The sequence below is a fragment of the Melopsittacus undulatus genome, chromosome 8 (assembly GCF_012275295.1).
Source record: "Melopsittacus undulatus isolate bMelUnd1 chromosome 8, bMelUnd1.mat.Z, whole genome shotgun sequence".
Classification (NCBI taxonomy): Eukaryota; Metazoa; Chordata; class Aves; order Psittaciformes; family Psittaculidae; genus Melopsittacus; species Melopsittacus undulatus.
Window position 1 is genome coordinate 1451524 of NC_047534.1, and position 20154 is coordinate 1471677.

A 20154-nucleotide genomic window follows, 5' to 3' on the forward strand; every position below is an offset into this window, starting at 1 on the left:
GACAGCGCTTGGCTTTAAGTGACCTTGCAGCCATGGAGGGGTGGCTGCAGAGGGAGGAGGCTGTGGATCCTCCTGTAAGGAATTGGAAAGGAAATGCTGGAATCATCACTGAGCTGATGGGGAACTCATCCTGCAACGGGTGCAGACGCTGAAAGCCTGTAGGCAGGACAGCAAGGAGAGTCTGCTCAAGCTGCACGATACAGAGCCATCTAATGCAGGTACTGAGTTCTCAGACAAGCAAAGCTTCCAGCTGGGTAGGAATAGCTGAAAATGGGGAAAATCCAGTAATTTTAAAGCTCTTTAATATGCTTCAAATATGTGCTGGGGTTAACTTTGGGAATTGCATTGTCACACTCCCAGTATGAGGCCATTTGAAGACCCATCTCCAGTGAAGGTCCAGGCTGGTCTGAACTCTGGTCCTGACACCCAAGCTGAGCACCAGGCAGCTGAGAGCAGCACAGCCCAAGCTGGAAAGCTGGAAAGCTCCAGGAGAGCCAAGGGGCCATGGGACAGCACAGCCCTGGTGTCCCTTTAGGCCATGGTGTGGATGGTGACAAGGCAGGCAGTGCTGCTGTGCCAGTGCAAGTGTGCAATGGGGTAAAGAAAGGGGAGAGGGAAGTGCAGACATTGATGTCACACATACTTGCACCTCAGATAATGCACCACAGTTATCACAGCTCTACCTGTAAGGTTGTGTCTGGTCACAGGCTGTACCTGTGCACACTGGTCTGCCTGACAGGTCACAACATGCCAATGGGTGACAGCAACACCCAGCACGGCAGGTGTGGATGCTGTGGGAACTCATGGAGAACCTGGAAGGAGGATTCCATGCAAGGGATGTGCTATGGCACCAGTGATGATGGCTTGTCCCGTCCTGCCTCAATGGGCTGATGGTGGAAAACAGCTGTGCGCTGCCTGCCTGTACCTGCTGCCTGCAGAGCAGCCTGATCCTTCCCATATACCTGGCTGGGATGCTGTCCTCTCCATCAATGGGGACTGATGTTCTGGAGGGTTAAGCTTCCTCAAGGTGCCTGTTGATGTGGTTATTCCCAGCTCCCATTTAATCAAGGAGTAATCCTGCCTTCCTGCTGCGCTTGGATGCTCAAACCCCTTCCTCCTCCTCATCCTCCTGCCAGCAAAACACATCCAGGTCCTCACTGCCACTTAGAGGTGGTTGAACACTGCCTTTGGGGAGCTGTGATCGCTGCTGACCGCAGACACCTCATCCTGATGGACTCGTCCCATGTCCCCACTGCTGCTCCCAAGGTCAGTGATGGCACAAGAGCGTTCACAGGGGGGGGGTGTGTCCCTTCTGGTCCCCACCGGCAGAGGATGGGAGCAGGGAAGGGGGGGAAAGAAAGGCAATGCAGGCCTCGGTGCGTACATTCAGAGCTTGTAATATTGAGCATGGGTACACCAGGGGGGCAGGACACATCCTGCCCTCAGACAGAGCTTTAGTGGGTTACGGTTACAAGGAAACTCTGGAACAGGTATATAGTTAGAAAACTACAATGTACCGAACAGACATTACCTCACGTACAATCAATTTAAACACTTAAATTGATTCTATTGTTGCTAAAATATTAACACAAGTTACTGGTTGTGCTGCTAAAACGTCAGTGTTCCCTCTAAGGAAAATATTGCTACGGTTCTGCTGTACCCTGGATTAAACCCCCTTGCCTCTCTTTATCTCCCAGCCAATCTGACTCTAGAAACATCCAAAGGGTCTGGTTTAGATGGACCCCTTATATTTGGGGTCCAATATATTTAGGGTTATAGAATAGTGGGGTTTGGGTGTCCCTGGTCTGCTTCATGCAAGGATCTGGCACTGGTCACCTCCTCCTTGCCCCTTGCATGAGCCAAGCAAGGGACAGCTCTGATAGAGCAGCATCCCCTGCTCACACTCCTGCCTCTGCCCTATGCACCCCAACAGCTCTGGGGCCTCCAAGGGGGTGCAAAGCCCATGGTGGGGATCGCTGCAGGACACATGGTCCTGATGCCACCACACATGGGGAGGCTGCAGCAGTGTGGGGGGAGGATCCAGGTTGGGAAATGCTGCCTGGAAAACCCCAGTGCGGCTCCGGTGCCATCAGGAGCTCAGCACCAGCCTGGCTGGAAATGCACATTGAGCCCGGCCTGAAGAGTGGAAATGATCCCTCCTGATGGAGTCGCTGTTGTTAATGGATGCAGCACAAAGGAGCTGTGCTGATGATGACCAAAACCCTGCTGCAGGCAGAGCTGGGGCCGACGGTCACCGGGTCAGGAAGCAGCACACGACTCCTGCCCTCCTCTAAGCATGGGGCTGGGATTCAAGTCTCAGCTCCTCTGCTCAGTCCTCAGTGGCAAACAGCCAGCAGGGAGCAGGGAGAGCAGGCAGGAGCTGACAGGGACCTATAGGCAGGAATTTCGCAGCTGAATCCAAACCTGACCCTCTTTCCTGGGAGCTTTTCACTCCCTCTCCCACTGCTTTCAAACCCGGGGTCCCCTCATAATGGACTTCAAGAGCCTCTAAAGCCTTCCCAGTTCTCCTGAACTCCTCATTCCTGGAGACAAGGGCACAAGGAACGTTCCCACCTGAGCTTCTGCTGCAGCTGACGACAAACTGCCTGCTCCCAGTCTAAAAACCCAAGCTCAAGACTGCTCCTGATTGCACTGGGCCTTGAGCTGCTGAGGCCTTTGTACTGGCAGCTCTGGGTCTGAGCACAGTTAAGTGCTCTGTTGCCAACCAGAAGCCATTAGTACAGCTACAAACTGTCCCAGTCCCTCGGGGAAGAAGCAGAACTGCAGCACACAGCTATTTGCTGCTGATAAAAGCCTATTCCTAACAAGCCTATTCCTATTCCTAACCTATGACAAAGCCTATTCCTATTCCTAACCTATTGCTGAGCTGGTTTCCAGCTTCCAACAGTCGCTTTTGACATCCTCAAGCAGAGCCCTGTTGAAGCACAGAAGCAAATGGGACGCTCCCCATAACCCCAACCTGCCACGTGCCACTGGCATCCTAAGCTAAGGGGGAACCACTTGGGTGGAGGTGATTTTGTACAGCAGCTATATACAAATGAAAGGGACACAGACACCACTCATCTCTTTGTGGGCTGGGCACTCGCCATGGAACGTGGACAGGAGAGCTGTGCAGGGGGAGCAGCACGGAGCTGAGCCCCCCTTCACCACCATGAGAGGCTGTGTTAGCTCTGGAAGAACAAGACAAGTGACAGCTCTCCAGTTACTGTGTTGGACAGGAGAAGGTGTCCCAGGCACAGCCCAGTGCCAAGCCTCAGGCAGAGATATCCTCATCGTTGGCCACGTGGAGGTGATGCGGTAGCAACCTTCCTTCCTTCCTTCCTTGCTTCCTTCTGACTTAGAGGGAACACTGCTTTATAAAACCCTTGGACAGGTAAGACAAGAACCAATACCACTGTACAGAATCCACTGCACAACTAGCTAATAGTAAGGAACCCAGCACTGACTTGCCACATGAAGGAAATGGGACTGAATACATTTGCAATCGACCGGCTCAGGGTACGGCACCGCAGGACTCGCCCCTCAGTACGCTGGCACTTGGTAACCTTTCGGGTTGGTGTCTAAGGTCTCGGTGAAGGGGGGGCTCTGGTAGGTGTCTGTGCTCTCCACGCCGCTGCCGCTGGGGTAGCCGGGGTAGGGAGCGCTGGGCTCGGTGCCGAACTGGTCCGTGGCAAAGAGCGACATGTCCGTCCCCAGGCGGTACCGCTGCAGAGCCTTCACCGCCAGCGCCACCTGCAGAGGGCAGAGGGTATGGGGGATGGAGCCCATGGCCACCGGGCTCCTGCATCCCACAGGACCCCACATTCCCTCCCAGGATCCTGCATTCCCTCCAGACCCTGCATCCTCCTGGACCCTGCATCCTCCTGGACCCTGCATCCTCCCGGACTCTGCATCCTCCAGGATCCTGCATCCTCCTGGACCCTGCATCCTCCTGGACCCTGCATCCTCCTGGATCCTGCATCCTTCTGGACCCTGCATCCTTCTGGACCCTGCATTCCTGAGGATCCTGCATCCTCCAGGATCCTGGATCCTGCATCCTCCTGGACCCTGCTTCCCCCAGGACCCTGTATCCCCCAGGATCCTGCATCCCTTCCCAAGGATGCTGCATCCCACAGGACCACACATTCTGGGGAGACCTTATTGCAGCCTTCCAGTTCTTAAAAGGGGCCTATAAGAAAGATGGGGAAAGACTTTTCAGCAGGGCCTGTTGCAATAGAATGAGGGGGGATGGTTTTAAACTGAAAGAGGCAGATTGAGCCTGGATGAGAGGGGAAAGTTCTTTACTGAGGGTGGTAAAACACTGGCCCAGGTTGCCCAGAGAGGTGTGGATGCACCCTCCTTGGAGACACTTAAGGCTGGATGTGGTTCTGGGCAACCTGATGTAGTTGAAGACGTCCCTGTTCATTGCAGGGGTTTGGACTCGATGACCTTCAGAAGGTCCCTTCCAGCCCAAACTATTCCATGATTCTGTGATCTCCCAGCTTACTGCAAAGCCCCCAGCATATCCGAGCATCCCAGTTCACTGCTGGCCTTGCTCCATTGTAGCCAAGAGCTAAACCAAGCCCAAACCACAACCCTTAATGCTAAAGAAGCCAGTTCTATGTGACAGATTGACCTCCAAACCCTGTGTGGGGTTGCAGCCTGTGCTCCAGTCCCTGCCTGTGCAGATCTGGCACCAATAACCCCATCTGCTGCGGGCAGGGAAAGCAAAATAGGTCAGTTCTGCCGAGACTCCTTCACCCTCTTCCAGGTTGCTGGAATTGAGGTCACAAAGGGTGGGAGAAGCAGCAGCAGAGCTGTGAGCACCCCACACTCATCCCAGTTCAGGAGGGTTCATTAACAATTCAATTAGCTTATAAATGATGGGCTCAGGGGGTGGAAAACACCACTCAGACACTGCCAGAGCCCACTGCCCTGCTGGGGCTGGTGCTGCCTATTGATCCCAATTGCTCCTGGCTTTATACATGGTGCCAATGGAGCTGCTGGGTCCACACATCCCAGACATCTTCCATGCTGGTAGCAGGGAACCAGCATCCCCAGTGGCCTCCCTGGGCTGGGAGCAGATGCTGATGGGATGGGGGAGAGCATCTTCCCCAGTCCCTGGGGGCTGCAATGCAGCGTTAGAAAAGAGCTGTGGGGGAGCTGGGATTAAAAGGGATTTAGCTGGATAATAACAGTGGGGAGCAGTTAAACTGGTGAGGAACTGGAGCCAGGCTGGCAGCTGGAATGCCTCAGACTGGCTTTTGCCCCAATTCCTTTAAGGCAATGTGGGACTGGTGCACATCTTGGGTGCTCTCTGCCCATGAACAGCTGGAGGAGAGGGATGGAGGCCATCCCTGCTTCTCCACATGCACCCGGGGGTGAGCTGATGGGCCGAGAGCTCCCCACATCCCACTCCCATCCCATGAGACCAGCTCACTGCAGTGATCTGCTCCTGGGGACTCATTCACTTCCAAGTGGCTCCCAGGGCCCTGAAATGAGGGCAGCTCGTGGCTGCTGACACGTTTTCAATGGGAACACAACTTACCCACTGCAGGACAAGGGGAAGTGTGGAATTCCCCAGCGAGCGGGCACTGAGCTGCTCTTCCCGGGTACCAAACCACAGGTTCCCTCTCTATCTGCAGGGCCACAGAGCTCCCCAGAAGAGCCCCATGCTGCCCACCAGGATTCACTTCTCCAAAGCAAGCCCCACATTCCCCCTCCAGCCCTGAGCCCAGAGCAGGTTTAGTTTATCCCCTCCTCTGAAGGTGAACTCACCCAGACGATGATGGAGAAGAAGGAGAAGGTGATGGCTGCCCGAGCAGCATCCGCTCCTTGTGAAACCCCTATGCTCATCGTCGTCCGTTGCCACTGGTTTGCAAGGAAGCAGAAGGCTACAAACCACAGGAAGGACAAGAAACCTGGAAGGGAACAGAGGTGCTCAGTGCTGTCCCTGCCCTGTGCCTCCCCTGCTGCCAGGACCCTGTGTGCTGATGCACAAACACCTTGACATCAAGCAGCAGCAGTGATCCTGGGTGCCTGGGCCTGCAGTGGCCCAAAGGAGCTGCTTTAGAAGAGGCTGGTTTGGAATTGCTGGCAAAACAGGGATGGAAGGAGCCTTGGATGGTCACCCAGGGTGTTACATGCCTGAGGTTCAGCTTGCCTACATCTCACCCTGATCCCTGCCAGGACAGCACAGCCTCTGTGGACATGGGGTCCTCTCAGCCTGTGGGATCTCAAGTCTGCTCACTGGTGTCAAGGTGTTACCCAGTGTGTCAACTCACTGTTCCCTCTATTCCCTGTTCCTTAAAGACTTTGCACTGGATACTGCAAACCTCACCCAGGAGGAAGCCTGCGCTCCTGGGAGCAGCACCAGCAGGAGATGGGTTTAGAGCCATTCTGTGATGGGCTGTGCTTTGGTCCAAGGACACAGATGGAGAGCTTCAAAAAGGCAAGTCACCATCACCCAGGAATAGGAACAGGCTGGGATTAAGCCCTGCTCCCAGGATCAAAGTGACCTGGGATGTCCGTGCATCCCAAGAGCACAGCTCATTGTGTGTACTCCCTGGGGCAGGGATGTGGTGGAGCTGTCCATGGAGCTGAGGGACACACACGGCTTCATGTGCCAGAGCTGTGCTCATCCCTGCTGCCCTCCACTGACTCCTCCTGTGCTCAGCATCCCTGGGCTCTGTGGGACTGCACAAAACCTCGCTGGTGATGACTCCTTACTGGAAGTCAATCTGGCTGAGCAAGACAGGGCTGCAGCTCCCCTAATTCAATCACAGCCTCCAGCACTGCCTGATGCCAAGGAGCTCAGGAAGCAAGTCAAGAAGCAAGGCACAGGCACACAAGTGTAAGGAGCAGAGATGTTTTCCAGCGCTGGGAAGAGGAGCAGCACAACCTGGAGCTTTCAGTGATGCTGTTTTAAGGCTCTCCAGCTTTCCTGAGCATCCCTGGCACAAAGATTCTGGGTGTTCATGCACTGGGATGCTGAGCAACCCAGCACCTTCCCAAGGATGTTCAGCACATCAGGATGAGCAGCCACACCACCGGTCCATGGGGCAGGCGGTTGCAAAGCACAGTCTGACTGCAAGGACAGGAAAGAAGCTCCCTTTATTCCCCTTGATCTTGCCAGTTGTTCCATAGTGCAATATAAGAGAGCATCCACATCCAGTGTGAGGTACAGGGCTCTCTGCACCCCCACCACTGGTCCACCAGTGCAAATGTGCATCCATGACAAGCACCAAAGAGGAACAAGGCAGAGATTGAGCACGGTGCTGTTCCCACATGTCTGGCAGGGAGAGAAGAGCTGTTTGGAGGGGGAAGGCAGGATCCTCGCACCACGACACATAGCATCAGCCACAGGATGGATGTGATGTTCCCCTTCCATCTGAATCAAAGGGTTGCAGGCACTGAGCCCCATGGAAGGGGCTGTAAATATCCTCTAACAAGAGGCTGGTGCTCCAGCACCGTGGAAATGAGCTTTCCAGCAAGGAAAGAACATCCTTAACAAGAGGCGAGCACTGGGAGGCAATGACGGATGCTCTCATTTGGGGCCAGAGAGCCATCAGCAGCGCCTGTGCTGGATAAATCACCTTCAGGCTTTCCTAACACCAGAGCCTGGAACCGGAGCACATCAGCTCAAGCTCAGGCAGGTGATTCCCCCAGCAGCAGAGAGGAGGATGGATCTCCCAGCTCAAGGCATCCTGCATGGATGAGCCCCTGGCCAAGGCGCTCAGGACAGCACAGAGGATCTGTGCCAGCCTTTGGGACCCCCTGCACCCCACGGTCCCTGAGGCAGTGAGGATTGCAGTGGGATGCAGTGTTTCTGCTTTGTTCCAAAACACACACACAAAGTGAACACAGACGCAGATGTAACCCATGAAACGACATCTACCTGAGCCAGAAACAGGGATGTGACAGGGGAAGATGCCCTGTCTGGTCTCTGAGCTGTGACCACCAAACCTCACTGAAAGCAGCTCAGGGAACATCTCCAACTGGAGAAATGACATGGATGAGTGGGACCCCCACTGTCCCCAAGCCACCCCACTGCTACCCCGAGCTCACAGCTGGATGGGACAGCCCATCTGCCACCCCTCTTCTCCGTGTCAGAGGCACACGAATGGTGCTGTGCCATGGGAGGGGAGGACTCAAGCATGGAGCTGCAGGACACAGCAACAACCCCACATGGAGCCAGCAGCATCCTTGAGGAGCCAGCAAAGCCAGAGGTACCTGAAAAGCCGAGGTCCAGCAGGACAGCCCGTTTGCGGTCCTTCACACTGCTGATCTGCTGGAAGTAGAGGTCCACCACAAAGAAGAAGATGCAGCCGAAGAAGGCGATGATGCCAACGGCGATGCCGTAGCTGCAGGCACTCTCATTCTCGTTGAAGATGCAGTGCAGAATGGGGGTCTGGCTGTCCCTGTTCACGTAGCACTCGTTCACGATGGAGCCAAACACCACGATGGAGAAGATCTGCAGGAGGAAGGAGAAAACACAACTCGCTGCCGCTTACATGGAACTCTGTTTCCCAACAGCAACGTAATTGGATTCAATCTTGTCTTTGACTCCATGGCAACGTGGCATTTGTTAGACAGATCCTGACTCTCATCTGGTTGGTGGCCCTGATGAATGAGCTGGGGATGGTACCAAGGTCTTCTCCTTCCCTGCGAGCCTGGCTGCCTTTCAGTGGCTTCCTTTGCAGGGTATTTTAAGAGATGCTGTTCCCAGAGAGCCTGGGGAGGGAAAAAATAGATGGGCCAAGGCTCTGCTCTCCACTGTCAGGCTGTGCTCCATAAACCCCCTTGTGTCACTGCACAGCAGAGGGTAACTGAGCTCCTATCCCTCCTGGTCCAGGGATGCCTGGCAGAGAAGGGTCAAGGACATGGCAGTGTGGGGAGATGGGAGCAGTGCAGTGGGGCAGGGGACAGGCTGCCCTGTGACTGGCAGAGCAATAATGGTTGGACTTGATGATCCTAAAGGTCCTTTCCAACCATGATTCTGTGGTTTCTCACCTGGCTCAGCAGGGGTTGAAGGATGCAGCATCTGCAGCCATTAACCAGTGACTGGTTTTGGCCCTGAGAGGGGACAGGGGGGGGTGCTGGTGGTCCCATTGCTGGGACCTGAAGGTGCTTCACATCCCCATAGGCAGGAAGGAGCCGGCTGGCTGCCTCAATGAATACCAATCCTGGTGCTGCACGCTGAAGTCATTCCCTTATCTCCCAGCACCAAGCGGATGCTGCGGGAGCAGCTGCATCACTATTTGCTCCATTAAAGCTGCACCACTGCTGGATCCCAGTGCTGGGAGCAGGGAGGGAGCCAGGCTGCAGACCCCCTCCTGCAAGCTGGGAACCTCTGATCTCATCCCTCGCTGCCAGCACTGGCTCCCTGCATCCCTGCACACCCGCAGGACACAGCTGGAGGCCTCGTATGCAGGCAGGGAGATAAGAGGCTCCCCTAGGATGCTGCTGTGGCTTACCTGGGAGCATGGGGTTTGGGGTGTGATACAGCCCCGGCTCTGGACACCCTGCTGCATCTTCTGAAGGGGCATGAGACCGAGACAGGCGACAGAGGCAGAAGAGCTGCAGGAGAGGCTGCAGCTGGAGGCCTTTGCAAAGTCACCTGCACCTCGTGGCTGATGCCTGGCCATGGGCCACCTCCTGCAGCCCCATACTCCTCGAAGCACTGTGTTAGCAGAAGCCACTATGAGCAAACCCTTCAGAAAGCTCTTTAATGTAATGTGGTGATGGATATTTACTCCCAAGCACATGCCAAATGGCTCCTCCTGCCTGCCTGAGGAATTTCATTGGGATTTCTCTCCTCCAAACTCCTTTCATTGCTGCTCCTGCCTCAAGTTACTTCCAAGTGCAAGCATCCCATTAACAAATACATCTCGGATCATCTCCATTGAGCCTCCTCCAAACTGGAGTACAAACAGATGGATCTACAAGGGAGACTTCCCCCCTAGAAATGTGGGATTCCAAATGTGCATCTGCAAAATCCAGGTGCAACCTTTGATTTCATCTGGACCACTAATAGAGATAGAAAGTATGTATGTCCCATGGAGATAACCAGGACAAGGAGATAACCAGACCTTCCTCCTCTTGGGATTTAACCATGACCCAGGTCCTGTTCCCATCCATCCCCACCTCATCTCAGCTCCAAGCAGCAGCCATGAGCCTGATGACAACCTGAGTCACCCACTTCCATTGCACTGCACTGAGGGAGCACTCGGCTGTCACACCACGACGGGCACATCATCCTCATCGTGCTCCCAACAAGAGGCTTGCATTGTAAGGAGGAACAACAACAAACAGTAATAATCATTTTCCCAGGGCTTTGGCAGCAGCTGTAATATCAGCAGTTGTAAAAATCTGTTCATAAATAATGCAAAATTGTTATTTACCATCAGAAATAGCAGCAGCATTTATAAAACAGGCCCTGGAAGAAATAATGTGATTCTGGAAAACATGAATAATTGAGAACCTCTGATTCCATGGGATTATTTCTCTGGCAGGCCAGAGAACTTGTGCTCAGCTTCTGGGAGTGCACATTAAGTGTTTTACTCAGTCATAGAAGCACAGAACCATGGAATGGTTTGGATTGAAAGGACCTTAAAGCTCCTCCAGCTCCAACCCCTGCCATGGGCAGGGACCCCTTCCACTGGAGCAGCTGCTCCAAGCCCCTGTGTCCAACCAGAAATGGGATAAAATAGGATGCTTCACCTCTTAACTTCCAGCTCCAGAGGGTTTTGCAAAGCAAAGCATCCTCCTTGCTGCCCAGTGACCTGAGCCACCCCCCAGGACACCCCCTCAACCGGATGCAGGCAACAAGGGACATGCAGCTTCTTCTCCGGAGGCCGAAATAGCAGCGAATTGCAAGTGTGCATTTGATAGATGCAAATCTATCAACGTGATGCAAAACATCAGTGCTGGCTGAAACCTTCCTGTCAAAACATGCTTTGCAGTGCAAACAAGTCTTTGTGCATCCTTTCTCTCCTGATTGAAATGTTACAGCTTTCCTTCAATACAAACCCCAACCGGTGCTGGTGAAACATTTTAATGAGAACAGATTTGGAGGTGTCCTTCTAAGTACAGAGGAATAAATCTGCTTTGAGAAAATGGGGGTAGGAGGGGGGGAAGTAAAACCCATGTCGTAATTTAAAGTTCATGCAAAACAAATACCCTTTTCCACCCACTTCTGCAAACCACACTCGCTCAAGCCCAACATCAGCAGCACATCAGGGGCCTGAAAGGGAAAATCCAAGGTCAGATTTACCCCTGCCAGTGATCTCATGGGAGAGCAAGGATGCAGAGATCCTGCTCTCCAGAGATGCTCCTCTATCCCCTCCTGCTTGTCCCCACAGCTGCAGTCCCCATGACCAGGCATGGACCCAGTGCCAAGGTCGCGGGTACACACAGCACAGGGGCATCTGCTGTGTGAGCTGCTGCATCCATCCCAAGCCTGCCCACCCTGCCCATGGGGTGCTCCATATCCCACAGGCTTTGCAAAGGAGTTTCCAGCTGAACAACCCAACACAACCAGTAACAAACTGTCCTCTTGCTGGGTGGACTGCTGCAAACATGGAGGACCTGCAGGCACCCCACTATGAAACTGCATGTCCTGCCACAGCTTCCACACCAACCCACTTGCAGCTCAGGGTCTCAGCCTGGTGTGCGGGATGGTCACATCCTGCTCTCCCCAGTGTCAAAGCCCCAGCAGCTCCAGTGGCACAGACCATGAGTGCTCCTCTTTGCATTTACCTGCGAGGAAGGATGGGAAGGGGGAGAGTTTTCTCCCATCTCTTCCATTCAGACTGTACCTCACCCACACAAGAACATCTCGCCCTCTTTCCTTGCTTGCTGCCCACCTCCCATTTCCCCCATCACCCTATTTTAGGCAAGACCTCTCACTTTGTCCTCCCTGACAACGGCTGTGATCCAGTGCCAGGTGTCCTGTGTTGGTGGATGTCCCATAGGGACTGTGCTGGAGGTGCTGGGCAGGCTCTCAGCAGCACAGAGGCAGCCCTGCAATGGGAGACAGTGAAACCTCATCCTTTTCCCCCTAAAATAGGGAAAGGAGAGCTTGAGAGGGCAGGTTCCTTGTGTGGCCACAGCTTCTGGACCCACAGCTCCCACCAGAAGAACCCAGGGTGCTGAGGATGCCCATGTGCCCCGTGATGGAAACACCATTTTAGGTGCACATAAAGCTGGGAGACCTGCATCTGCCTTCTCTGCACCAGATTCCTGCTGTCTGGAAGGTGCTGGCCTGGCTGCCTGGCTCACTGCTGTATTTGTACCTTACAGAGCTGTGTTCTCTCCTGGGGCTCGAGCCGCCCGCACCCCAGCACATTGACGTTGTTCATCCCCATTGCTTTCAGCCTCCTACAGCCCAGCACCTAAAATGTGCCTCAGGAAACCTCGTGCTTCTGAGCAGAGCCATCACAAGGAGAACAAAGAGCTGAAAGCCTCACTGTGTGAACAGTCAGCCATTTTAAGGTGAGATGTTTCCAGGGCTGATGCACTGCACTTGGATTTGGGACCTATAAAAAGCATTACCAGAAGGTGTGGGGATGTAGGAGACTGCGAAGCTTTGATTACACACCCAAGCAACCATTAACGTCAACAGCAAGGAAATGTAATGCATGAAGAAAATAATCCACAGGCAATTTCCTCTGCTGGAGCTTACACTCAATGGTGCTGGTAGCATCCTTCACCACTGTAATGAGAGCATCAGGGAGACAGATAACCCTGCTCAGCACCCAGCCCTCCTCCAACCACCACCAGCAAGTGAAGGCTGTGCTACCAAAGGAGAAGGGAATGAAGGTCAAATCCTGCCAGGCACTAAATGTTTCCTTAGGGGTTATACCCCAGTTAAGCCCTTGTCTCAAGTCACATAGATACCTTGTGCTCAGGGATGAGTTAGACCCTTGGCAAAGGACCAGCTGTCTTCAACACCCACCCAGCTCAGATCCCAGTGGAACCAGGTCCTGGCTCCCTCTCCAGTTCCTCTCTACAGTTGTCAGTCATGGGGCCGTTTCCAGCACAGATCTGCATGATTTAATGGAGGCTGTGAAGACGAAAGAACTCCTCTGAGCGCTGCCACATCACCCACCAGGGTTATGGATGCGACCACAAGGCAAAGACCTGCTGTGGTTTCTGGCACACAAAGGGGGTATGGTGCTGGCTGGAATAGGTTTATGGATGTCTACCAGGCCCATCAGCAGGGAAAGGGTGCACATTGATGACCACATGGTTGAGCTTTACTGAATTACTTCTGATGTGACAAGAGCACCCATGCGCACCAGGCTCCCACCTTGCATTTCCCATGGATGTCTGCTCCAGCAGGAGAGCTTTCCAGGCTCCAACTCCAGCCCTGCACAAGAGCTGCTTGTTGTAGCCCTGCAAACCCAAATGCTTGCCCCCCAGCACCTCAAACCAGTGCTCAGAAGTGCTCTGTCCTGAGGGTGCAGGGTACTGACAGTGCTTTGGGTTGGAAGGGACCTTAAAGATCATCTGGTTCCAATCCTGGAGCCATGTTCTTCTCTGGATAAAACCAGATACACACAGCACACAAACTGCCTTCTCCATCCCTCTGGAGAAACAAAACAAGCCTGCTCCAGGATGGAAAGAACACACTCCCCTCTTCCAAGAGCCACCACCTATTCCTAATACATCAGATCACCACCCAGCACATCCCTTACCAAAGGCACAACTGAGCAAAGCACAGACAACACTCTGCTGCAATATGGACTGAGACCGATATCAGTGCAGAGCTGAGCACATAAAGACTGAGCTGGACCTCAGCCCAAGTAACCTCTGGTCATGAAGTTTCCTGCTGCACATCAGAGGCTACAGGGACTGTCTCTGTGCTGCCAGGCCTCTGCCAAGTAATCAGATCTGGCTGCTCGAGTCCAGGCCCCTAATAAAGGGTTTGCTCTTGAAAGCATCAGACTGCTGCAAGGGAAACCCAAACAAAACATTGGGTCCAGTGCGATAAAACACTGCAGAGGAAAAGCTCAGTGATCCAGGGGATGGAGCGCAGATTTATTCACCTTTAAGAAGCAGGAGAAGGGAGCAGATGGGTCAGGCTTTAAGGAAAATACTTAAGGGTTTGCACTGTAGGGTGGGGTACAGGAAAGCTGGAGAGGGGCTTGGGACAAGGGACAGGCCAAGGGGAATGGCTTGAACCTGCCCAAGAGAGGGGAGACTGAGCTGAGCTCTGGGGCAGAAGCTGTTCCCTGTGAGGGTGCTGAGGCTCTGGCACAGGGTGCCCAGAGAAGCTGTGGCTGCCCCATCCCTGGCAGTGCTCAAGGCCAGGTTGGACACAGGGGCTTGGAGCAGCTGCTCCAGTGGAAGGGGTCCCTGCCCATGGCAGGGGTTGGAGCTGGAGGAGCTTTAAGGTCCCTTCAACCCAAACCAGTCTGGGATTCTATGATTACAAAATCAGGACCTGATCTCCTGCTGAGCTCCATGGAGGAAGCAGATGGGTGAGTGTGGCTGCATGGATGGGACCACGCACCATGCTTGTGCTGTTGCTCCTACAGGAATGACTACAAGCATTTACTCTGCTGGAATATCTTCCAGAACTGCTTTTGAAAGTCAAACCTAACCCGATGTTAAATGAACAATGCCCCTGCCAAGCTGTGTGGCCACTTGAAAGGCCAACTGGCCCTGGTAGCCCCGGAGAAGGGAACTCATGATCCTGTGGGCATCCTTCCTGAATAGCCGGGTTGTTTTGTTGTGCAAAAAATGTCTCAAGGGAAACCACAAGTGAGCACATCTTCATCTGACAAACAGCATCAGAGGGAGGCGGAAGAGATGAATGAGGAACTGTTACATGGTTCTTTCCAGCTTTTGGTTTTACAGCTCAAGCCAGGAGGGCTGTTTTCCCTGCAGATACTCTGAATTACTCTGTAGTGTGCTTGAATCAGGAATCCCCTCTTGCCATCACTTACATTTGGGGACTTCCACACTGAAGTCACCATTCACCTGCCAGTCTCTTAGATGTTTGCCAGCATAAAGACTGAGCCCAGGGCCCCCAAACACCTTCCAGAGACACAAAACGGAGCTGACCCCCCCTTTGGTGGTGGCACATTGTGAAACCCCAGCAATAGCCAAGGGCCGGATTGGCACAGAGTGGCTCACATCAGGTGGGTGAGGCTGGCCCCAAAGCCTCGTGGTGGTTCACCACCTTTGTCCTGGTGTCCTCCCATCCAAACCAGGTCATCTCTGCTCCATCCTTTTCTCACCAAAGGAACACTGATGTCCTCTGCACAGCCTGGTTATGTTTGTGAGGTCTGATCCAACTGCACAGGTTAGACACCTTTAAACAGATGAGCACAGGAAGGAAACCCACATGAATAGAACCCAGTCCAACACCTAAGCTCAGTCACCCTCAGAGCCTCAGTCAAGGGCTATGTGAACAACCACCCAGGGCTGTGGCTCTTCTGCCACGTGCAGGCATGGGGAGCCCATCTCCCCTGTGACAGCAGGCAGGGACCTGAAGGTCTCTGTTTGCTTTGTGCATGAGGGAGCATCCCAGGGGGACTTTGCTCCATGGTGTGATAAGGAGCAGACACTGCCACTTGCCACATCCTCACCTCTCCCCTCCAATCCCACCTCTGCCCCAGCTGCAGGCCCTGCCCACACTGGGAGCTGGTTTGAGGCAGAGGTAACTGGACTGCAGCAGCCAAGTGAAGGCCAAGCAGGGCTCTGAACCCCAAGCTGGAGCAGTGATGAAGACGGGTCCTCAACAGATCTGCCAGCAAATGGGAGACCTGGGAAAAGCAGCTCTAAGGGCTTTTAATGTGAGCTTCCAGAGCCTGATCCCCTCTGAAAACAGTGGAAACGCTCCCTTGGAGCTCAGTGACTTCAGAGCCAACTCCAAATACTGCAAACATCTCTGTTTGGGGCCAGCACAGCGCTCATCCCACACTTGTCCACATCAGTGAGCCCTGCACTTGCTTGGGGTTAAGCTGATGTGTTTCTATAGCTGTAAGCTCTCTGGTGAGCACAGAACCATGAATCAAGTGACTCTCCCATTGAGTAAATCAGCCAGCAAATGTATGCATGGCTGTTTGCTAAGCTGGAATTGTTATCTCTGTGTTCCATATTCTGTTCCTGCTTCCCAGCAGTGCAGATCCCCTTCTGTACAAGGAGGATGAGCTCCTTATGGAAGGCCTAACTCACCATCAACAGGCCAACAGTTTATCTAACTGTACCCCAAACCAGCACCACTGCCAACAGTTTGTCACACGAGGGGGATCGAGGAGCATCCATGTGGATCTAGACCAGGTTTCCTGGACTGAGACCATTCTTCTAGGAAACAACTGCTGCCAGGTGCCCAAACCCTACCCAGAACACCCCATCCAGCCCAACCGGGATGCTCCACATCCACACCTTCTGTTCTCCAGTGAAGGGGCTGGGGGCTGTCTCAAAGCCCACAATGGCCCCCATCCAACTAAAGATTCCAGTATGTGGTTTAACCATAAGCATGTGATTGCAGCTGGAATTGCTCACGTGCTTAAAGACAAGCACATGCTCCCATGCTGTGCTGCACAGGGCCTCATCCGGGCACCCCAAACGCACCCGCTGGGGCAGTGTGAAGGAGGGAGCTGGGTGGGCAGCACCTTCTCCCACACCTTTCCTTCCCTCCCTGCCTCCATGGGGCACTGCTGAGGGTGACACAGAGCCAGTGTGGTCACTGAGGGCCTCCGTGCACAGCAGGGATGTGACATGGGTGAGGATGAGCCCCCCAGGCCCAGCTTGGCTCACCCACAGCCTCCAACCACGCACTGGAGCCAGGAGCTGGCTACTGGGAGCACCAGTTAGACCCTTTGCACTGGGGTGTTTTGGGAAGGGCCCGGCATTGCCGACCCCTGGAATCATGCATGCCTGAAAATCCTAGCAGGTAAACGCCAGGCTGGGGAGAGGAATCAGTGCCTGTCCTTCCCCTCGGGCACCACAGCCCCAGCGAGCATCAGTGTGCTGCTTATTCACGGACCATCAGCGAGCAAAGCCTTTCCTGAGCTGCCGCACAGCATATTCCAACCTCCTGCTCCACGGGAGGAACTCGGGTGGGAAAGAGCCCCAGAAAGATGACATTCCTATGGAAGAACAGGGGCAGGGCTGGCTCCCGGATCTCCTCTGTCATATGCACAGAGCACGGAAGGAAAATGTCCTCTGCCTGCCCGTTTAGAGCTCATCCGCTGTCTCCTTCCTCAAGCACCAGGGACACATCCACATCCACCCTCCGCACCCTGCCCAAGGAAACTCGGGGCAAACACCCCCGGGAGCCCCTCATCGGCACCACCCGGCACGGCTGCAGCATCACCGCACGGTACCTGCGCCCCGTATACGGCACGGGCACCGTGCACTGCACCGAGCACTGCAACGGGCACCGCACACTGCAACGGGCACCGAGCACTGCAATGGGCACCGAGCACTGCAACGGGTACCGTGCACTGCAATGGGTACCGCACATCCCATCACCGGAGCACTGCCCACCGCACGCTGCAGTGTGCACTGCCCGACGCCCGGTGCCCCGTTCCCCGGCCGGGATCCCGGTTGTGCCTCACCCAGGTGGTCACCCGGAGGATGGTCTGCGGCTGCTTCAGGAAATCCACGGGGTCGATGGCTCCCCCCGCCCGGCCCGCTCCGAAGGAGGCTCCTTCCATCTTCCCCCGCCGCCCGCTCCGCTCCGAGCGCGCCCCGCGCCGGCCGCGCGCCTGCCCGGCTCCCCCCACGCCCCCCCCGCGCGTCTACAGCGTGGGCTCGTCCGCAGCGCCGCGTGCGGGCAGCGGGAGGAACCACCCACCGGCGGGGGGGGGGGGAACGGCAGGTGCGCGCACCCGAGCTGCGGGCCTGGGTACCATAGCACGGGTCCGGGTACCACAGCACAACCCTGGGTACCACAGCACAGCCCTGGGTACCACAGCATGGCTCTGGGTACCACAGCACAGCCCTGGGTACCACAGCATGGCTCTGGGTACCACAGCACGGCCCTGGGTACCACAGCACAACCCTGGGTACCACAGCACGGCCACGGGTACCACAGCACAACCCTGGGTACCACAGCACAGCCCTGGGTACCACAGCACGGCCATGGGTACCACAGCACTGCCCTGGGTACCACAGCACAACCCTGGGTACCACAGCACAACCCTGGGTACCACAGCACAACCCTGGGTACCACAGCACGGCCACGGGTACCACAGCACAACCCTGGGTACCACAGCACAGCCCTGGGTACCACAGCACAACCCTGGGTACCACAGCACAGCCCTGGGTACCACAGCACAACCCTGGGTACCACAGCACAGCCCTGGGTACCACAGCACAACCCTGGGTACCACAGCACGGCCCTGGGTACCACAGCACAACTCTGGGTACCGCCGTGCTGCTGCCGTGGGCACCGTGTTGTGTCTGGGGACAGCACGGTACAGCCAGGACACCTCACCACGGGCAGAATCACAGTGTTATCCCAAGGATAACCATCCTATGGACATAGTCACCATGCTGCTTCTGGGGACAGCATGCTATGGCTGGGGCTTGGGGGGTGTTGCCAGCATCACTGTGTGATGGCAAGGACCTGGCTACAGGGAGATGCCATAGACTGGAGCACAGGGAGGTCACCAAACTGCTTGGCTCACTCCTGCTCCCATCACAGCAGCAGAAAGGGCTGTTGTCACCTCTTCTATGGGTCACAGCAGGCCCTCAATGGAGGCAGGGCTTCCTGCCCCACAGCAGGAGCAGGATGCTCCACCAGGAGCTTGCCCTTGGATGAGAGCAGCCTGTTGCCCGGCAGAGGAAGAGGTTTGGTGGCTGCCCCACTGCAAGGCACACTGCTACATAACCATTAAGTGGTGCAAGAAAAGGGAAGTGAAGTGGTGGGGCTGAAGGTTTTGCTTTCCCCATGCAGGAAAGGAGGCACCCATGTCCTGGAATGGGAGGAGGCCGAGCCCCATCCCCACCTCTTCCAGTAGGAAGGAGGTAAAAGAGAGGAATCTTACAGAGGGAAACCCTCAATTACAGCAAAGGGAGTTCCCCCCCGCGGCTCCAGGACCAGCTCCTCAGTGAGGTTTTCGTAGCACCGTGATGATGATCCCGGTTCCATAGATACCGATGCCATGACAACTCTGACATCATCTCTGCTCCGGCCGGGAACTGCAGGGAAAGGCACAGGGAGGAATACGCATGCACAGCACAGGCCTTGGGGCTGGGGGCTTCTTGTGGCTCTATTACAGCTCTGCTCCATCCATACATCCCTATCCCTTCATGCAGGGATCAGTGCTGCTGCCACATCACACGGGACACGTGTGTAACAGGCGTGTTAAGCCCCTCACATGCAAAACACCAACAAAGTGAAGGATTCCCATGTGTGGGCCCTGTCTGCAGCTCCTTTTGGCCTTCAGAGCTCTGTCAGCCTGTTCTTTCTGGCAGGTGGAGTCAGGGTTTAACTGTTCAGGCTCATGATGATGCCATTCAGTTTCTCTCAATTACAGGTGAGTCATCATCTCCACATCTATTTCTGACTCTCAGCAGGAAAAGCAGAATTCAGCCTTTCATTCCTCAATGTCACCAGCCCAACAGCAATCACAGTGTACAATGCAAATGAGAAATGGCCACCAAGAGAAGGCCAGTTTGGTCCCTCCTGTGTTCTTCTGGCAAGGTGTCTCATGAGGCTGGCCAAGGATTGCATCCCAGAATCCGAGCATCACCAGCCCATGGTAGGTTAAGCACAAAGACTGCATTAACTTGAAGGGATTACCATAGGTGAGGTCTTTATAGAGGTTCAGCAGTTTAGAAGCAGCTGTTCCAGTGTCCTCAAAAATCCCTTTGCTGCTTTGAGAACACGTCATCCTGCACCCATGAGCCCAGAGCTGGATGTGATGGTGAGGTTGCCCTGTCTGTGCTGGGCTCAGCACACCCCAGAATGGGTTTCCTACACACTCGTTACCACCCCACACATCCCAGCTGGGTTTGTGCAACATCAGCAGCTCACATATATGGATAGATCCTTGGAAAACTACTGGCATTAGGAAAGCTGTGTTAGGACATAGCAGGAGACTGGTGTGCTCCCCGGACCACCACACAGAGACCTCTGGGGCCTGCTCTTGGTTTCCTGATGACGTTGGGAAAGACACTTCAATCCTG

At 54.8% G+C, this 20154-nt stretch overlaps 1 protein-coding gene across 1 annotated transcript; it reads right to left on the bottom strand.

Moving 5' to 3' along the window:
* Positions 1–1377: 1377 nt before the first annotated feature.
* On the bottom strand, positions 1378–17721 carry SYNGR3 (synaptogyrin 3). The gene is made up of 4 exons (XM_034065171.1): positions 17577–17721; positions 8233–8473; positions 5779–5921; positions 1378–3753 (listed from the first exon to the last, which is right to left on the bottom strand). The coding sequence occupies exons 1-4, from the start codon at positions 17673–17675 to the stop codon at positions 3544–3546; spliced, it is 693 nt and encodes a 230-aa protein (XP_033921062.1). The 5' UTR covers positions 17676–17721; the 3' UTR covers positions 1378–3543.
* Between the last annotated feature and the right edge of the window lie 2433 nt (positions 17722–20154).

Bases quoted from the DNA above. Each gene is read 5' to 3' on its own strand.
- SYNGR3 (XM_034065171.1), bottom strand. From the start codon at position 17,675: ATGGAAGGAGCCTCCTTCGGAGCGGGCCGGGCGGGGGGAGCCATCGAC. The intron at 8,474-17,576 runs GTGAGGCACAAC...TTCCTCCTGCAG, and splicing joins TCCTCCGGGTGACCACCTGG to ATCTTCTCCATCGTGGTGTT. The intron at 3,754-5,778 runs GTGAGTTCACCT...TGCCCTCTGCAG, and splicing joins TCTTCTCCATCATCGTCTGG to GTGGCGCTGGCGGTGAAGGC.